Source organism: Ammospiza nelsoni, chromosome 23 (assembly GCF_027579445.1).
Source record: "Ammospiza nelsoni isolate bAmmNel1 chromosome 23, bAmmNel1.pri, whole genome shotgun sequence".
NCBI lineage: Eukaryota > Metazoa > Chordata > Aves > Passeriformes > Passerellidae > Ammospiza > Ammospiza nelsoni.
The window spans coordinates 3,406,529-3,426,653 of NC_080655.1; the positions used below are offsets into that span (position 1 = coordinate 3,406,529).

The following is a 20,125-nucleotide window of genomic DNA, read 5'->3' on the forward strand; positions in this document are numbered from 1 at the left end:
CAAACCATCCTAAAAGCCTCCCAAAACCATCCCAAACCATCCTAAAACCCTCCCCAAACCATCCCAAACCATCCTAAAAGCCTCCCAAAACCATCCCAAACACCATCCCAAAATCATCCCAAACCCTGTCCCTAAAACCACCCCAAACACCACCAGAGCTCTTTCACCCGTCTCTATTAAAGCTTAGAAAATCCCATAAAATCTGATTTTTACATTGATTTTCCCCCCAGCTGCTCCTGGCCCTGATCTCCACCCAGGCCGTCAATTATTAACCCTGAGGAGCAAAGTCCCTCTGCCCTCTCCTTTGGCGCATTCCCAAACAAACTCCGGGATAAATCCAGGGGATTTTCTGCCCCACTCTGGGATTTATGGCCAGGGATGCAAAGAATGGCCCCAAAAAATGAAATTAAATTAAATTAATTAAATTTTATTGATAAATAAATTAATATTTCATTAATTATTAATTAATTAATAAATATTTATTAATTGCTGCCCAATCAATTAAATTTAAATTCCAATATTGAATGGAAATGGATATATAAAAATAGATAGAAATGTTTTTAATTTTTATAAAATATATATTAATTATATATTATTATTATAATGTAGAAACACTTTATTTATTTATTTGGCTATGTTATAATTATGTTATATTGTATTATATTATGTTATATTGTAATACATTATATTATAACATATATTGTAATGTAAATATGTTATAATATAACGTATAACATATAATATATTGTATATTATATATTATATATTATATATTATATATTATATATTATATATTATATATTATATATTATATATTATATATTATATATTATATTATATACAGTATATTATATATAGTATATTATATATACCATATACCATATTATATATTACATATTTATATATTATATATTATATTATATTATATTATATTATATTATATTATATTATATTATATTATATTTTTATAATATTATAAAATTTTTTATAATATTTCTTATTTTTTATAATATTTCTTCCCACGCTGCCCTTCTTCAGGGGGGCAAAAATGAAATGCAAGGAGATCCCACAGAAGCCGCGGCGCTACGTTCACCCCCAAATCTGTAGGATCGCACCCCGAACCCCCCAAACCCTTGAATCAAAGCCTGAAAATTCCCTTTAATCACAAATTTTTTATTTTTTAAGTTTTTTCTTTCCCCGCGGTGAAAAAGGAAGCCCCAAGCGGGGCCCTGACCCCGACGTGATTCGAACACGCAGCCTTCTGATCTGGAGTCAGACGCGCTACCGTTGCGCCACGAGGTCCCGGCAGCGCCACCGCCGCCGGTGCTGTTAAACCCTCAGCGCCGCCCCCCCCGCCGCCTCCCACTGTATATCGGCAATTCTCCGCGCACAGGGAATTCTCCGTGCCCCGGGAATCTCCCCTACACCGGGAATTCTCCGCGCTCCGGACGTTCCGGATTCCCCGGGACACTCCCGAGGCGGCCGCCATGAGGGCTCCGGTCCCGCCCTCCGCGCTGGCCCCGCCCCCTGCCCGCAGCCGCACGTGTGGGCTGTACCACCCGCAGAGGGGCGGAGGGGTGGCGCGGCCGCAGCAACTGCGCGCTGCAGCGGCGTGGAGGAGAAATCCCCCCTGTGGCCCGCGGTGGGCTGGGCGGGTTTAAAGGGGCCGCGCACGGAGAGGGGCCCGGGACAGGCGGAGAGCTGGGGGCGTTGTCAGGCTGCTGGAACCCAGGGCTTTGTTTATTATTCATATAATATTTTTATATAATGTTATATAAATTTTTATATTTATATAAATATTAAAATATATTACGTATATAAATATAATATATAAATATTATTTATTTATATTTTGTATTTATAAATCCACATTATTTATTTCTTATAGCATAAATAATAATTTAAATATTAATAAAATAATTATTATCATAATATATAATATATAATAATATACACTATATTGTATATAATATACATAATATCTAAAAAATATACTACGTATATATTATATATTATATGTATAATAACATATATATTATATATATAATTCAATATAATTCTATAGAATTATTTATCAGATATCATTATATGTATTGTATATTGTATATAATAATTATATCATATGTATGGATAATTACATGATATAAAATATATTATATATGATATATGATAATAATTATATATTAAATAAATAAATTAATTATGTATTTATAAAATAAATATTTCTCTGCCTGTCCTGAGAAGTTCTGACCCCCAGGGGAACTCTGCTTTTAACCTTTGTCCATGGAGAAAGCTTCCAAGACTTTGGAATGAACTGGAATCTGAGTGTGTCAAATGGAGAGTGGTGGATCCTTTCCTGATTCTCCTGGATCCCTCCTTGATATCCCTGCATCCCTCCCTGGTGCTCCTGGATCTCTCCCTTCTATTCCTGGATCCCTCTCCATTCTCCTGGATCCCTCTCTGATGTTCCTGGATCCTTTCCTGATATTCCTTGATCCCTCCCTGGATCCTTTCTTGATGTCCCTGGATCCCTCTCTATTCTCCTGGATCCCTTTCCAATTTTCCTGGATCCCTCCCCAGTGCTCCTGGATCCCTCTCTGATGTCCCTGGATCTCTCCCTGCTATTCCTGGATCCCTCTGTTTTCCTGGATCCATCCCCAATGTTCCTGGATCCCTCCCTGATGTCCCTGGATCCCTCTCTATTCTCCTGGATCCCTTTCCAATTTTCCTGGATCCATCCCCAATGTTCATGGATCCCTCTCTGATGTTCCTGGATCTCTTCCTTCTGTTCCTGGATCCCTCTCCATTCTCCTGGATCCCTCCTTGATGTTCCTGGATCCTTTCCTGATATTCCTGGATCCCTCCCTGGATCCTTTCTTGATGTCCCTGGATCCCTTCCCAATGCTCCTGGATCCCTCTCTGATGTTCCTGGATCTCTCCCTGCTATTCCTGGATCCCTCTCTGTTTTCCTGGATCCATCCCCAATGTTCCTGGATCCCTCCTTGTTTCTCCTGGATCCTTTCCTGATATCCCTGGATCTCTCCTTGATGTCCCTGGATCCCTCCCTGATGCCCCTGGATCCTTTCTTGATGTCCCTGGGTCCCTCCCCAATGTTCCTGGATCCCTCTCTGATGTCCCTGGATCCCTCTCTATTCTCCTGGATCCCTTTCCAATTTTCCTGGATCCCTCCCCAGTGCTCCTGGATCCCTCTCTGATGTCCCTGGATCCCTCCCTGATGCCCCTGGATCCTTTCTTGGTGTCCCTGGGTCCCTCCCCAATGCTCCTGGATCCCTCTCTGATGTTCCTGGATCTCTCCCTACTATTCCTGGATCCCTCTCTGTTTTCCTGGATCCATCCCCAATGTTCCTGGGTCCCTCCCTGATGCCCCTGGATCCTTTCTTGATGTCCCTGGATCCCTTCCCAATGCTCCTGGATCCCTCTCTGATGTCCCTGGATCTCTCCCTGCTATTCCTGGATCCCTCCCCAATGTTCCTGGATCCCTCCTTGGTTCTCCTGGATCCTTTCCTGATATCCCTGGATCTCTCCTTGATGTCCCTGGATCCCTCCCTGATGCCCCTGGGTCCCTCTCTATTCTCCTGGATCCCTCCTTGATGTTCCTGGATCTCTCCCTGCTATTCCTGGATCCCTCCCCAATGTTCCTGGATCCCTCTCTGATGTTCCTGGATCTCTCCCTGCTATTCCTGGATCCCTCTCTGATGTTCCTGGATCCCTCTCTGATGTCCCTGGGTCCCTCCCCAATGTTCCTGGGTCCCTCTCTGATGTTCCTGGATCTCTCCCTGGTGTCCTTGGATCCCTTCCTGGATCCTTTCCCAGATCCTTCCCTGATTCTCCTGGATCCCTCCCCAAGGAAAACAGGAACATTCCCCAAATCCTCCTGGATTTGGAGGATTTGGGGAATGGATCACGGCAGAAAATCCTCCAGGAAAATGAAAAATCCCAGCCAGCGATGCGCATTAGGATGGAGCCCAATAATTAATATTCAAATGAACCTGTTGGGATTTTTCCCGATTGCCAAAGCCTTTTTGGCAGGGAGCTTTCCTGACATCCAGGAATTGTTGTGGGTTTAGTTTCTGCTCTAGCAACCCCTGTGCCCTTCCCCACATCCATCCCACCACCAAACATCCGGAATTTTCCATTCAGGCCTTTTTTAAATGTGAATTTTGGTGTTGGTTTTGAAGGACCAGCCAAGAAAAAAGAGGAGCAAAACCCCTCAGCTCCAAATAGCAATAAAACCCACACTCCAAAAATTACCATAAATATTTTATTTATTTTTAAAATTATTTTTTAAACGTATTAATTTATTAATTTATTTATTCTTGTAGCATAGGAATTCCTATAGGAAGCGCTCTGCTCTGTGCGTGGAAGATGACTGTGCTTATTTACAAATGCCACATTTATTTTTCCCCCATAAATAAAATTTAAAATAATATAATAATAAAATAATAAAAATAATAAAAAATAAATACCCCAAAAATAAATGTACAGTACAGATTTTATGGCTCCTGGGCTGGGAGACTCCTCAGGAACATCCTGGGAGTCCTTTCCCAAAGAAATCCGGGCAGCAGGGATTTAAAAATGACAATAAAAAGAGAATTAATGCTTTGATCCAGGTCAGAAAGGCTTCAAGGAGGGTTCTGAGCCTCTCCCTCCTTGCCAGGGATCGATCCAGGCTGGAATCAGGAAAATCGATGGGGTGGAGCAAAACCCCGAGGCAAAGCCCGAGGTTTAAGCTGGGCTTTGTTGAGTCAGGACCTGCTGCTGAGCTGCCTTTGTTCTTGCTGGTTTTTTGTGTGTTTTTTGCATAGGAAAAACCTGGAGAAACAGGAGAAATCTGAGGGATGGGCGTCAGTCCAAGCTGGTTTCTCTATAATTCCTATTTTCCTTCATATCTGTGTCCCTGTGGATTTATCATGGAATAAAACAAAGCTGGAATTCCACCTTTATCTTTACACTCCATATCAATTCCAGAGCAGGGATTAATCCCAACTTGTCAAAATCCTTAAACACATCCCTTTGTGGCCACCACAAATCCTTGTGCATAAAAACAAAGTTTACATTCAGGAAATGCCCTTGGAGTTCCACCAACTTCCTTGGATTTTGGGGTTTTTTTGGCCCAAACGTCGTCCCCAAGGGCAGCGCTCGGGGATGAAAGGTGGAACGGGCTCTGCTGATGTGCAAAAATAGGAACAGGACAAAATCAGCATTTCCCAGAGCAACTGGAGATGTCCTGGGCACACCTGGAGCTTGTCCTTGGCAGAACATTCAGAAAAACACCAAATTTTTGGGGCAGCCACCGATTATTTTGGCCTATAGGAAGACTGGGAATAGCTGGAAGAAAATCCTCCCTGTGGAAGGGAGAGCTTTGACCAGGAGAGAAAAACATTTAAAAAGGGGGATTTTGGTTCGGGGTTTTTTTGGGTTTTTGGTGGTTTTTTTTTATCTCTTGGCTGCCATCAGGATGCAGGAATTCCCCAAATTCCAAATTCCCAATGGGAACATGAGGAGGGCAGCTCTGAGGAAAGCTGGATCCTTTCATTGCTGTGTTGGGGTTAAAAAAGGATTATTGCTGCTGGGAAAAAATTCATTTTTCTGCCTTCCTGAGAAGCTGGAGGCTCCTTCCATGAACACCAGGAATCCGTGGCACTGGGATTTGTAGGAATTTGTGGTCCTGGCAGGGTGGCGGTGGCACCTCGGTGACATCTTGGTGACATCCCTGGCGAGGACAGGGTGGGATCTGGCTTTGCCCCTTTAGAGCCTGGGGAGAGGAAATAGAGAGAGAAACTGGGGGATAAATGGGAAATCTGGTGGGATAAATGGGGAATCTGGGGGATAAATGAGAGAATCTGGGGGATAAATGGGAAATCTGGGGGTAAATGAGGAATCTGGGGGGTAAATGGAAAATCTATGGGATAAATGAGAGAATCTGGGGGATAAATGGGGAATCTGGGGGTAAATGAGGAATCTGGGGGGTAAATGGGGAATCTGGGGGGTAAATGAGAGAATCTGGGGGATAAATGGGAAATCTGGGAGATAAATGGGAAATCTGGGGGATAAATGGGGAATCTGGGGGATAAACAGGAGAAACTGGGGGATAAATGGGGAATCTGGGGGGTAAATGGGAGAAGCTGGGAGATAAATGGGAAATCTGCTCCCCCAGCCCCTGATCACCGAGCTCCCTTCCCCTGCCACCACCACCCCGCACCCTTTATTTCAGCCCCTGAACCCCCCAAAACCCCACAGACAGGGCAGGCAGAGCTGACCCCACGGGGAGCTGCTCCTCACTGGGGTGACAAGGAGACACCCGATGTCCCCCGGTGGTCCCGCCCCTCACACGGCCGTCTCCTGCCCCCCACCAGCCTCCTCCTTCTTCCTCTTCATCTTGCAGAAGCCGTGCAGGCCGCAGAAACAGGCGAAGGTGAACTGGGCATCACCGGGAGCTGGAGAATCCAGAGACCTGGAGGGGACAGGGAGGGGAGGGAGGGCAGCAACTGGGGGTGCACAGCCCAAAATCCCAAACTGGGGCATCACCTTGGGCTGGGACACAACACATCCCATCCCATCCCTTCCCTTTCCTTTCCTTTCCTTTCCTTTCCTTTCCTTTCCTTTCCTTTCCTTTCCTTTCCTTTCCTTTCCTTTCCTTTCCTTCCTTTCCTTCCTTTCCTTTCCTTTCCTTCCTTTCCTTTCCTTTCCTTTCCTTTCCTTTCCTTTCCTTTCCTTTCCTTTCCTTTCCTTTCCTTTCCTTTTCCTTTCCTTTCCTTTCCTTTCCTTTCCTTCTCCTTTCCTTCCTTTCCTTTCCTTTCCTTTCCTTTCCTTTTCCTTTCCTTTCCTTTCTTCCCTTCCCTTCCCTTCCCTTCCCTTCCCTTCCCTTCCCTTCCTTCCCTTCCCTTCCCTTCCCTTCCCTTCCCTTCCTCCCTCCCTTCTATATATATATATATATAATGAAGAAGAAAATTATTTTCTCAGATAAATTTATATATAAAAATATATATTTTTTATAAAAATACAAGTATACATAAATATATGTATGTACAAACATAAGTATATATATAATATATAAATATAAGTATATATTTTTATCTATAAAATATATACTTATATATTCTATATATTTTATTTATATGTAATACATTTAATAAATAAATAAGTAAATAAATGTATCTATAAAATATAATAATTATTATACATATATAATATATACTGTACATTGTATATTATATATAAAATTTATGTGTACATTATATATAGATATAAATTTTATATGCAATTACATATATAAATTATATATATACATATATATAAATACATATATACATATGTATATACATATATATATACACATATACATATATATACATATATAAACACATACATATATATACATACATATATATGTATGTATATATATGTATATATATACATATATATGTGTGTGTATATGTGTATATATATGTATATACACATATATACATATACATACATATATACATGTATGTATATGTATATATTGTGTATATATATATATACACATATATATATATAATATATATATATATATATATACACATATATATATATAATTTATCTGAGAAAAGGCACAGAAAGCCCTGGCTAATCTTACAGAGCATCTGCAAGGAAGAATCTTCCACTCTCCTATTCTTATTTATTACCAGGGTGGAAAATATTTTGTGCCAAGAGACGGGAGGGGACAGGAGAGGACAGAGGGGGACAAGGGGGAGCAGGAGGGGACAGGGACAGGGACACTGCGGGGGCCGCTCCATCCCTGCCCACCCATCTCTGCCCCATCCTCTCACCCTCTCCGGCGCTGTTCAATAACCAAAATAAACCACGCTGCCCATAATCCCCAGAGCAGCCCAGACCTCCCAGGCGGGTCCCATGTGCCACCCCACGTCCCCGTGTCCCCCCTCCAGCTCCTTTTACAGACAAAAAGCTAAAAAAAACCCCCCGAGAGCCTGGGGGTCCCCCCAGGGCCCTTTGAGATGTTTTCAGAGGGGTTTGGAGCTTTTCAGGCTGACCCCGTGCCTCGCATTCAGGCGGCGGACAATGATGAATGAGCCGCGGAGAATGGAGCGGCCCGGCTGAGGCTGTTCCCCTTGAAAAGGTGCAAAAAAAGGGGATGGTGGAGGAGCAGGAATAATGAAAAATAAAAACGCAATGGGCTGGTTTGGGGAGCGCTGACAGGAGCCAGCCCCTGCGCTGCCCTTTCCCATTCAAGGCAGAAGATCCCGGGGATAAAACTGGGAGAAAACGAGCGGAGCATTAAAAATGTAAAGCCGGAGAATTCTCTTTCAGCCAAGTGCATCACCCCGGGCCGTGTTTGTCACTGTCGCGGTGATGAATTGGGAGCTGGCTGCCATCAAAAAATGTCACTTTTCCCTGAGCCAGGAAAAATGTCTTTGTGGAGCAGCTGGAGCGAGTCTGCCCCTCAAGAAAATTCCCATTTTTTCTGGGTTTGTCGGACATCGGGAGCTGCTGGCGCCAGGAGGGAAGGGCACAGGGGTGGCCGGGCTCAGGTGACACTCGCAGGTGACACCAGCCCCTGTGGGATGCTCAGGTACCAGCACCTTCCATTCCATTTGATTTTTCTCCCTTAGTTTTCCTATTTCTTGGAGATATTTTCTTTAAAAAAATTCACTTTTTAGGCAATCTGTTGGGAAAATCAGCAAGTGTTGCATCCGAACTCCTCGATTTCAGAGGTTTTTCTCCTTCAGCTTTCCTATATCTGAGAGACATCCTCCTTAAATATTCAATATTCAGTATATTCAATTGGGTATTGGATTGATAAATCCAATGGAATATATTGGGTATATTTAATCAATTCAGCTTTGATTGAAAAATCAAAGGGATTTTGATTGAATATACCCAATATATATCAATTTGTAAAATTCACTTTTTAGGGAATCTGTCGGAAAAACCAGCAAATTTTGCATTCAAACTCCCATATTTCAGAGGTTTTCCTCCCTCAGCTTTCCTATTTCTGGGAGACACACATAAAAAATTCACTTTTTAGGGAATCTGTTGGAAAAAACAACAAGTTTTGCACTCAAACTCTTCGATTTCAGAGCTGCCTTTTGTTGGGCTCTTTCCTTGGAAAATGAGATTTGCAATGGAAATCCAGGCTGTGTTTCAGTTCCAGAAAGGAATTAAATTATTTGTGATGAAACAGAGAAAAAAGATTAAAAAATAATAATTTCATTTGCCTTTCATCATAAGGCTCCACCAAGTTTTTCAGTCAAAGACTGCTCCACCAAGTTTTTCAGTCAAAGCTGAATTGATTGAATATACCCAATATATTCAATTGGGTATTGAATTTACCAATCCAATACCCAATTGAATACATTTAATCTTGAATATTTTGAATATTGAATATATTGAATATTGAACATTCAGCCTTCACTGCTGAATCCTGGGCGTTTCTGGGTGATGGGGATGCTCCCTCCAGGGAGTTTTGGAGTTTTTTGGGATTTTTTTGTTCCTTTGATTTTTAAGCACCCAAACTTCAGCTCCTGCCTCTCAGAACTCTGTGTTGGGACATTTATATTTATTTTCTCAGATAAAATTTTTTAATATATGTATATGTATATATATGTATATATATGTATATATGTATGTATATGTACATATGTATGTATATATATATGTATATGTATATATGTGTATGTATATGTATATATATACACATACATGTATATATATAATTTATATATATATAAATGTATATTATACATTATATACTATTCTATAATATATTATATATAATATATATATATTATATAGTATATATAATTATATATATTATATATATAAAATTTATATCTATAAATATATATATATATATATATATATATAAATAAAATATAGAATTTATAGATAAATAAATAATTTTTTTAAAAAATTATTCATTTATATGTGGACACGACCTGTGTGGACACAACCCCTTTCCCACACTCCTCATCCTTCTCTTCCTCCTCCCAGCCCCAAAATCCACCCAATTTAACATTTTTCCAGCCAACTTTTCAAACCCATTATTTCCTAGCCTGGCTTTTTATGTCTCCCCCCCCAAAAAAAATTTTAAAAACTCAAAAAAACTCAGATTTTCGCTTCTTACAACCAACCCTGAGCCAAACCCCACTTCAAAGCCGCTTCTCTAATGAGCAGCAGAGCATTAAAAACCCAACAAGAGAGGAGGGGATAAAACCCGAGCTGAAAAGCAGCTCCATCCCTTTAAGGGGAGATAATGAAGGGAGAAGATGTTGCCTGGCATGTTTGCAGAGAATCGCTAATTAAAACATCGCTCCTGCACAGTCTGCTGATGCCATTGATTCTTTCCCCCCACACGGTTTAATTTGCTGCTGGCGAGGCGAACTCGCCGGGGACCCTCATTATAAAAATTTCAGCGGCTGCAGCTAATGGTTGTAATTAATAGGTGCAATAAATTTCAAATGGGCAGCCGGGGTGTTCATTAGCTCGGGGCTGACTCAGCACCGGTGGCCCCACCAGTTCCTAAATAATCCATTCCCAGGAAACCAGGAGGAGGAGGAGGAGGAGGAGGAAGAGGAAGGTGGCACAACCGGTGCAGCCCAAATTCCCCACCCCCCCCCAAAAAAAAAAAATTAATTTTTAAAAAATAAAATATCTGGCAGAGCTGGATAAATAATTCGCGGATTTCTCCTTTTTTCCTCTTTTATTTTGGTGAATTATCAGTGCAAAACTTCCCCCATTTTTTCCCAATTTGGGGTGGGATCAGCACTGGAGGAGCTGAAGCCTCTGAGGGAAAATATCCAACACCAACTCCTCACATCCAGGCATGGTTTGGGTCGAGGATTTGGGATTTAACATGGATTTTAATTTCCTGGCTCTTGTCCACCCAAAAAAAAAAAAAACTTTTGATTTTTTTGAAATAAAATATCCGGCAGAGCTGGACAAATAATTCCCAGATTTTCCTTTTCTCCTCTTTTATTTGGTGAATTATCAGTGCAAAACTTGCCCTGGTTTCCCCAGTTTGGGGTGGGATCAGCATTTCAGGAACTGAACCCTCTGAGGGAAAATATCCAACAGGGTTTGGGCCAAGGATATTTGGGATTTAACGTGGATTTTAATTTCCTGGTTCTTCCTGAGCATCATTTTCCCCCCTGGAAAATCCCATGTGAGCACCAACCCTCCCAGAGGGGCTGAGTGTCCCACAGGGCTCAGCTTTGATTGGCAAACTGCTTTTCTGCTCATTATCATCAGGCTGTAATTAAAATACTCATAATTTTTATAATATTAATAAAATAATATTCATAAAATATTCATAAAATATTCATAATTGGCACCCAGATTATCCCCTGGCACCGAGAGCAGCAGGGCTGGGTGACCCAGCAGGGAGGTGCTGCTGCTTCCCTGCATGGCCAGGCTGATCCCAGAGGGAATTTGGGGGCTGCAAATTGCAAGATTTGGGATGAATTTGGGAGCTGGTGCCTCTGTGCCTGCAAATTCCAAAATTTGGGCTCCATGCCTGCACGTTCCTCAGCCAAAATTTCAGCAGAATTTGGGAGCTGCTGTCCCAGTGCTTTCAAATTCCAAAATTTGGGCTGAATTTGGGAGCTGACACCCTGTGCCTGCACATTTCTGAGCCAAAATTTAGGAGTTGCTGCCCCTGTGCCTGCACATTCTAAAATTTGGGCTGAATTTGGGAGCTGGTGCCCTGAACCTGCACATTCCAAAATTTGGGATGAATTTGGGAGCAGGTGCCCTGTGCCTTCACATTACTGAGCCAAAATCTGGGAGCTGCTGCCCTGAGCCTGCAAATTCCAAGATTTGGGCTGAATTTGGGAACTTCTACCTCTGTGCTTCCACATTCCTGCTTGGACTTGCTTCACCTACAGCAGACTCCAAAATATCAACAGGAAATTTGAGGTTATCCCATCCCTGGAAGTGCCCAAGGTGGGGTTGGATGGGGTTTGAAGCAAGCTGGGATGAATTTTAAGGTCCCTTCCCACCAAATCATTCCACGGACCATCCAGAGAGGATTTTCCTCCTCACCACAACATTTTGGGGTGCAACAAAGCCGAATTACCAAACCTGGGGTGGTTTCTTTTGGTTGGCCCCGCTCTCCTCTCCTTGGCACCCTCACTCCACGATCCCATTCCCATTTGGAGCAGTTCTGGGGGGTGGGGACAGAGGGGCCAAGCCAAGCTTGAGATTTGGGGTTATCCCATCCCTGGAAGTGTCCAAGGTGGGGTTGGATGGGGCTTGGAGGAATCTGGGATGAGCTTTAAGGTCCTTTCCCACCAAATCATTCCACGGACCATCCAGAGAGGATTTTGCTTCCAGGAATCCCTGTGGTGACAAGCAGGGACCATCCAGAGAGGATTTTCTTCCTCACCACAACATTTTGGGGTGCAACAAAGCCAAATTACCAAACCTGGGGTGGTTTCTTTTGGTTGGCCCCGCTCTCCTCTCCTTGGCAACCTCACTCCACGATCCCATTCCCATTTGGAGCAGTTCTGGGGGGTGGGGACAGAGGGGCCAAGCCAAGCTTGAGATTTGGGGTTATCCCATCCCTGGAAGTGCCCAAGGTGGGGTTGGATGGGGTTTGAAGCAACCTGGGATGAATTTTAAGGTCCCTTCCCACCAAATCATTCCAGGGACCATCCAGAGAGGATTTTCCTCCTCACCACAACATTTTGGGGTGCAACAAAGCCAAATTACCAAACCTGGGGTGGTTTTGGTTGGTGGGCCCCGCTCTCCTCTCCATGATCCCATTCCCATTTGGAGCAGTTCTTGGGGGTGGGGACAGAGGAGCCAAGCCAAGCGTGTCCCCCTGAATGGCTCGGGGCAGGCATTGTCACGGGTGAATTTTCTGAATGAGCAAATCCTCATTAAAAATTAATTAAAACAGCCCGGCGAGATTGGCTTAATTCCTTTCATTTTGACGGATGGTGTTTGGTTCTGATGATTTATGTGCCAGCTTTCCTGCTCTCATTGTTGGAACTCATGGGATTTCATGATTTTCTTCCTTCCACACCTCCTTGAGTCATGGGATTACAGCTGAACCTCAGCTTTTTTCCTTTTTTTATTTTTTTTTTTTCCCCTCCAAGGACTATTATTTTTAAAGATGCATTCCAGGCTGGTGAAATAAACTTGAAAGCCTGACACCCAAATGAGTCAAAGCTCAGGAAGTGAGAAAAGAGAAACTAAAGAAGGGAGAAATTGCTCGTTTCCTGCTCGGGAGGGAGGGAGGGGGAAACCCCACAGGGCGTGTGGGGTGGTGGTGGGGGCTGCAGGGATGGGATGGGGTCTGTGGGAATGGGGTCTGTGGGGTGGGATCAGTGGGAATGGGGTCTGTGGGGTGGGGATCGTGTAAATGGGGTCTGTGGGGTGGGATCAGTGGGAATGGGGTCTGTGGGGTGGGGATTGTGGAAATGGGGTCTGTGGGGTGGGATCAGTGGGAATGGGGTCTGTGGGGTGGGATCCGTGGGAATGGGGTCTGTGGGAATGGGGTCTGTGGGGTGGGGATTGTGGAAATGGGGTCTGTGGGGTGGGATCCGTGGGAATGGGGTCTGTGGGGTGGGGATTGTGGAAATGGGGTCTGTGGGGTGGGATCCGTGGGAATGGGGTCTGTGGGGTGGGGATTGTGGAAATGGGGTCTGTGGGGTGGGATCAGTGGGAATGGGGTCTGTGGGGTGGGGATTGTGTAAATGGGGTCTGTGGGGTGGGATCAGTGGGAATGGGGTCTGTGGGGTGGGGATTGTGTAAATGGGGTCTGTGGGGTGGGATCAATGGGAATGGGGTCTGTGGGGTGGGGCTTGTGGAAATGGGGTTTATGGGGTCTGTGGGGTGGGATTTTTGTAAATGGGGTCTGTGGGATACGGTCTGGGTAAATGGGGTTTGTGTGAATGGGGTGTGTGAGATGGGATCTGTGGGGGGACAGGGCTGTGTAAATGGGCTCTGTGTGAATGGGGTTTGTGGGGTCTGTGGGGTGAGATTTGTGTGAATGGGGTGTGTGGGAATGGAGTCTGTGGGGTGGGGTCTGGGTAAATGGGGTTTGGGAAAATGGGGTGTGTGGGATAGGATCTATGAGGTGTGGTTTGGTTAAATAGGGTCTGTGGGGTAGAGTCTGTGTAAATGGGGCCTGTGGGGTGGGGTCTGTGGGGTCTGTAGGGTGGGGATTGTGTAAATGGGGCCTGTGGGGTGGGGTCTGTGTAAATGGGGTTTGTGAGGTAGGGTTTGTGTAAATGGGGTCCATGGGATGGAATGCGTGGGGTCTGTGAGGTGGGGATTGTGTAAATGGGGTCTGTGGGGTGGGATCTGTGGAATGGGGCCTGTGGGGTGGAATCTGCAAGAATGGGATGGGATTTGTGGGAATGGGGTGTATGGGGTGGGGTCTGTGGGATGGGGTTTGTGCAAATGGGGTCTGTGGGATGGGATCTGTGGGATAGGACCAGCAGGAGCAGGGTCTGTGGGATGGGGTCTGCAGGAATGGGGTCCATGGCAGTGGGATCTGCAGGAGTGGAGTCCCTGGGGTGGGATCTGTCTAAATGGTGTCTGTGGGATGGGATCTGTGGGAATGGGTCTGTGAGGTGGGATCTGCAGGAATGGGGTCTATGGGGTGGGATCCCCCCCCTCGTCTCCCACCCCTCAGACCCAGCAGACTTTGCCTTTGCACTTTTACAAACCCCGATTTTCCAAACCCTGCCCTGGATTTAAACCCTTCCTCCTCCTCTCCTGCTCCTGGCCACCACCTCCCCTCCCCACCCCTGTGACACCAACCAGGCCACGACCCCCTGGCAGCTGTGGGGACAGCCCCTGGTGCCACAAACCCCAATTTCTGAGGCGCCAAAATTTCCCTGAACCCCCTTTTCCCCAACCTGGGCAGCACCCACAACCCTTGGAAATGCCCCTGGAAATGCCCTCGGAAATGCCCTCGGCCTCTTCCTGGCGCTTTTATTCCAGGGGATGCAGGTGGGGATGCTTTGAACCGTGTTGGAAAAGCTCCAAAACACCAAAAAACACAAAAACCTCTCCCTCGGCTGGCGCTGAATGGGGACAGCCCCACCGCCCCCGGGTGCCTTTTGTGTCCCCACCCCTCTGCAAAGCCCTGCAAGGCTTCAGTGCCCCCTTTCAGCGCTTGTTTGCCCCCAGATCAATCCCAGGGGCTCAGGAGGGGCTCGGGGAGGCCGTGGGGAGGTGTCTGGAAGGTGCAGTCCCTCCCCCGTGTAGCCCATGGCTTTTCGCCCTACATGAGTTCGGGAAAGCATCACATAGGAATAAAAAGCCATAGGCCACAGCAGAGGGCTTGGCAGGAGAGGCAGCGGTCTGGGGAAAGGGAGGGGAGAGGGAAGGGAGAATGGGGGAAAAACAATTCTTTGGGATGAGCTGTCCTCGCTCCCTGTGAGCAGCTGGGAGCGCAAACCCAAAACCAGGCTGGGCTCCTGCCCCAAAACCAGGCTGGGCTCCCCCCACAAAATTAGGGTGAATTCTCCTCTCAAAACCAGGCTGGGCTCCCATCCTAAAACCAGACTGGGTTCCCATCCCAAAGCCACGGTGGGTTCCCATCCCAAAGCCAGGTTGGGCTCCCACCCCAAAACCACAGTGGCTTCTCCCCTAAAATCCAAGCTGGGTTCCCATCCCAAATCCAGGCTGGGCTTCCCCCACTAAAGCAGAGTGGGCTCCCATCCAAAAACCATGGTGAATTCCCATGCCAAAACCAGATTGGCCTCCTATCCCCTATCCCAAAGCCAGGCTATGTTCCCATCTCAAAACACAGTGGGTTCCCACCCCAAAACAAGGGTGAGTTCTCATCCCAAAACCAGACTGGGTTCCTATCCCAAAACCAGGGTGAGTTAGTTCTCACGCCAAAACCAGGCTGGGCTGCCATCCTAAAACCATGGTGCATTCTCACCCCAAATCTAGGCTGGGCTCCCATCCCAGTACCAGGGTGAGTTCTCATCCCAAAACCATGGTGGTTTCCCATTCCAAAGCAAGGCTGAGCTCCCATCCCAAAACCAGGGTGGATTCTCATCCCAATTCCAGGCTGGGCTTCCCCCACTAAACCAGAGTGGGCTCCCATCCAAAAACCATGGTGAATTCCCATGCCAAAACCAGATTGGCCTCCTATCCCCTATCCCAAAACCAGGCTGGGTTCCCACCTCAAAATCAGGGTTGGTTCTCACCCCAAAACCAAGCTGGACTTCCATCCCACAGCCAGGCTGGGCTCTCATCCCAAAGCCAGGCTACGTTCCCATCTCAAAACACAGTGGGTTCCCACCCCAAAACCAGGGTGAATTCTCATCCCAAATCCAGGCTGGGCTCCAATCCCAAACCCAGGCTGAGCTCTCATCCCAAATCCAGGCTGGGCTCCCATCCCAAAACCAAGGAGGAGGAGCTGCTGGAGCCCGTGGGATAAATCCCATTTTTAGGGACAAAGATCCCATTTTTAGGGACAAAGATAAATCCCATTTTTAGGGACAAACACTCACCTCCAAGTGCAGCCTCCCTGTGCCCGGCATAAGAAAATCCCACAGACTTTCTTGTGAAAATCCGACTTTTTGGGCCACCAGGGGACTGGGCCAGGAGCAGGAGCTGCAGCTCCGTGGTGACCCCACTGCCCCAGAGTTCACCGTAAATCCCATTTTTAGGGACAAAGATAAATCCCATTTTTAGGGACAAACACTCACCTCCAAGTGCAACCTCCCTGTGCCCGGCAGAAGAAAATCCTGCAGACTTTCTTGTGAAAATCTGACTTTTGGGGCCACCAGGGGACTGGGCCAGGAGCAGGAGCTGCAGGAGCTGCCCCAGAGCTCACCTGGCTGCAGGGGCGGACGCTCGGCCAGGTTCACCCAACAGAGCCGCCTTTGTGGGCTCACACAAAGGCCCAAAGAAAGGTCTGGCTGCCAACCCTCCTTCCCCCCCTCCCTGGGCCTTTTCGGGGGAGTTTCTGTCTCTGGAGCCACCAAAGGAGGCGCTCGGGACAAGGTGACGCCCCCAGGAGCCGGGCTCGGCGCTGATCCCGCGGGAAAACCTCGGGGAAGCTCCTGGGGTGGCACCAAGAGTGCCCAGGTTGTCCTTAGACGAGCTTTCCACACCTGGGGTGGCACCAGGAGTGTCCCTGGACAAGACCTCTGCACCTGAGGAAGTTCCTCGGGTGGCACAAGCAGTGCCCAGGTGTCCCTGGGAGAGATTTCCACACCTGGGGTGGCACCAGCAGTGCCCAGGTTGTCCCTGGACGAGCTCTCTGCACCTGGGGGTGGCACCAGCAGTGCCCAGGTTGTCCCTAGGTGAGCTTTCCACACCTGGGGTGCCATCACGAGTGCCCAGGTGTCCCTGGCCAAGCTCTGCGCACCTGGGGAGGCTCCTGGGGTGGCACCAGCAGTGCCCAGGTTGTCCCTGGACGAGCTCTCTGCACCTGGGGGTGGCACCAGCAGTGCCCAGGTTGTCCCTGGACGAGCTCTCTGCACCTGGGGGTGGCACCAGCAGTGCCCAGGTTGTCCCTAGATGAACTCTCCACACCTGGGGTGGCACCAGCAGTGCCCAGGTGTCCCTGGGAGAGCTCTCTGTACCTGGGGGTGGCACCTGGAGTGTCCCTGGACAAGATCTCTGCACCTGAGGAAGGTCATGGGGTGGCACCAGAAGTGCTCAGGTTGTCCCTGGGACAGCTCTGCACACCTGGGGAGGCTCCTTGGTGACTCCAGGAGTGCCCAGGTGTCCCTGGACGAGCTCTGCACACCTGAGGATGGCACCAAGAGTGCCCAGGTTGTCCCTGGCAAAGCTCCTTCTCCCCTACCAGGACCCTGCGCTCATTAGCAGCTGTTAATTCATTAATTGCCGGGGGCTGATGAGCTCGGAGTGGAATTCTTGGGAAATCCAAGCTCTCAGAAGCACAAGTTCTGGGAAATCCAGGCTCAGAAATGCAGGTTTTTGGAAACCCAGGTTCTCAGGGAGGGATTCTCTGCGGTTTGCAGCAGCAAAGAACACAAACCCCTCTGTGACCCACAAAGAGCTCCCGGCGCCAGGGCAGCTCTGGGCTGGCCTTTTCCCAAGGTTTTCCCTCTTTTATCTCCCCTGAATGGCGAGGGGGAAGGGTCACAGGGTGTCCCACCCGTGACACGGCCACGGGACCCTCCAGCCCCTCCCCGGGATGGTGTCAGACCCCCCTCTCTGGTATCCCAAAAAACGGGGATGCTCCGGAGCACCCCAAAATTCCATCCCTGGGAGCAGGTGCAGTGCTGGGGAGATCTCTGGGGAGCTCCCCAGGTGCGGGGGGCACAGCAGGACCCCAGATGGATCCCTGCCCTGCGTGGCCAAGGCACTCCCTGTGGAGCATCCCCAAACCCTACAGAACAGCCCCAAACGTTATGGATCAGCCCCAGTCCCTATGGAACAGCCCCAAACCCTATGGAACGGCCCCAAACCCTATGGAACAGCCCCAAATCCTATGGAATGGCCCCAAACCCTATGGAACAGCCTCAAATCCTATGGAACGGCCCCAATCCCTATGGAACAGCCCCAAATCCTCTGGAACGGCCCCAATCCCTATGGATCAACCCCAAACCCTACAGAACAGCCCCAAACCCTAAGGAACAGCCCCAGATCCTACAGATCAGCCCCAATCGCTGTGGATTATCCACAGTTCCTATGGATCAGCCCCAAACCCTATGGATCCCTCCAAACCCTACAGATCCCCCTCAAACCCTATGGAACAACTCCAATTCCTACAGATCTCCCCAATCCCTACAGATCAGCCCCAATCCCTATGGAGCAGCCCCAAACCCTACAGATAAACCCCAAACCCTACAGATCACCCCCAAACCGTACACATAAACCCCAAACGCTACAGATCCCCTCCAATCCCTATGGAACAGCCCCAAACCCTACAGATAAACCCCAAACCCTACAGATCACCCCCAATCCCTATGGAACAGCCCCAAACCCTACAGATAAACCCCAAACCCTACAGATCACCTCCAATCCCTATGGAACAGCCCCAAACCCTACAGATAAACCCCAAATCTACAGATCACCCCCAATCCCTATGGAACAGCCCCAAACCCTACAGATAAACCCCAAATCTACAGATCACCCCCAATCCCTATGGAACAGCCCCAATCCCTACAGATAAACCCCAAATCTACAGATCACCCCAATCCCTATGGAACAGCCCCAATTCCTACAGAACAGCCCCTGTCCCTATGGAAGAGCCCCAATCCCAAGAGAACAGCTCCAATCCCTACAGATCAGCCCCAATCCCTATGGAACAGCCCCAAACCCTACAGATCCCCTCCAATCCCTACAGATCACCCCCAATCCCTACAGATCACCCCCAATCCCTATGGAACAGCCTCAAACCCTACAGATAAACCCCAATCCCTATAGAACAGCTCCAAACCCTACAGATCCCCTCCAGTCCCTACAGATCACCCCCAATCCCTATGGAACAGCCCCAAACCCTACAGATAAACCCCAAACCCTACAGATCAGCCCAATCCCTATGGAACAGCCCCAAACCCTACAGATAAACCCTAAACCCTACAGATCACCCCAAATCCCTATAGAACAGCCCCAATTCCTACAGATCCCCTCCAATCCCTACAGATCACCCCCAACCCCATCATGGACAGCGACAAATCCGTCACTTTCTCCTTGGCGGCTCTCGGAGGTGGCACCTGGCAGGGCCACCTGCCCCTGGTGGGACGGAGCCGTCCCCAGCATGGCAGCGCGAGGACACGTGTCCATCCCGGTGCCACCGTGCTCTGTCCATGCCACAGGGAGCCCAGGGGTGCCCGGAGCCGCCAGCCGGGCGCGCTGAGCTCACCTTTGGCAGCGTGGCACGGCGAGGGCGCGGCGCCAGCGGGCACGGGGCTGGCACGGCGCTGCCATCGCCCGCTCCATCCTCTCCTCCCCGATGCCCCGAGGCAGGGCGATGCTCAGGGGGCTCACCCCGCTGCTCTGAGCCTTTTGGGGACCCTTCCGCGGCTGCCACCGGGCTGGGTGTGCTGCGAGGGGCAGGGAGAGGAGGGAGGGAAGGAGGGAGGGAGCGGGGTCAGGTATTTCTCCATCCCAGGGCCGCTAACAAAGGCGCTATTGAAGTGCAGCCGCGCTGGTC

General features: G+C 47.9%; 1 protein-coding gene and 1 non-coding gene across 2 annotated transcripts; both read right to left on the bottom strand.

The window, feature by feature from the left end:
• Window positions 1–1,230: 1,230 nt before the first annotated feature.
• Window positions 1,231–1,302, bottom strand: TRNAW-CCA (transfer RNA tryptophan (anticodon CCA)). Its single transcript has one exon. It is a non-coding gene; the product is annotated as a tRNA-Trp (tRNA).
• A 5,046-nt stretch (window positions 1,303–6,348) lies between these two features.
• On the bottom strand, window positions 6,349–19,899 carry BLACAT1 (BLACAT1 overlapping LEMD1 locus). Its single transcript, XM_059487736.1, has 2 exons — window positions 19,835–19,899; window positions 6,349–6,475 (listed from the first exon to the last, which is right to left on the bottom strand). Exons 1-2 carry the CDS (start codon window positions 19,897–19,899, stop codon window positions 6,349–6,351), a joined length of 192 nt encoding a protein of 63 aa, XP_059343719.1.
• Between the last annotated feature and the right edge of the window lie 226 nt (window positions 19,900–20,125).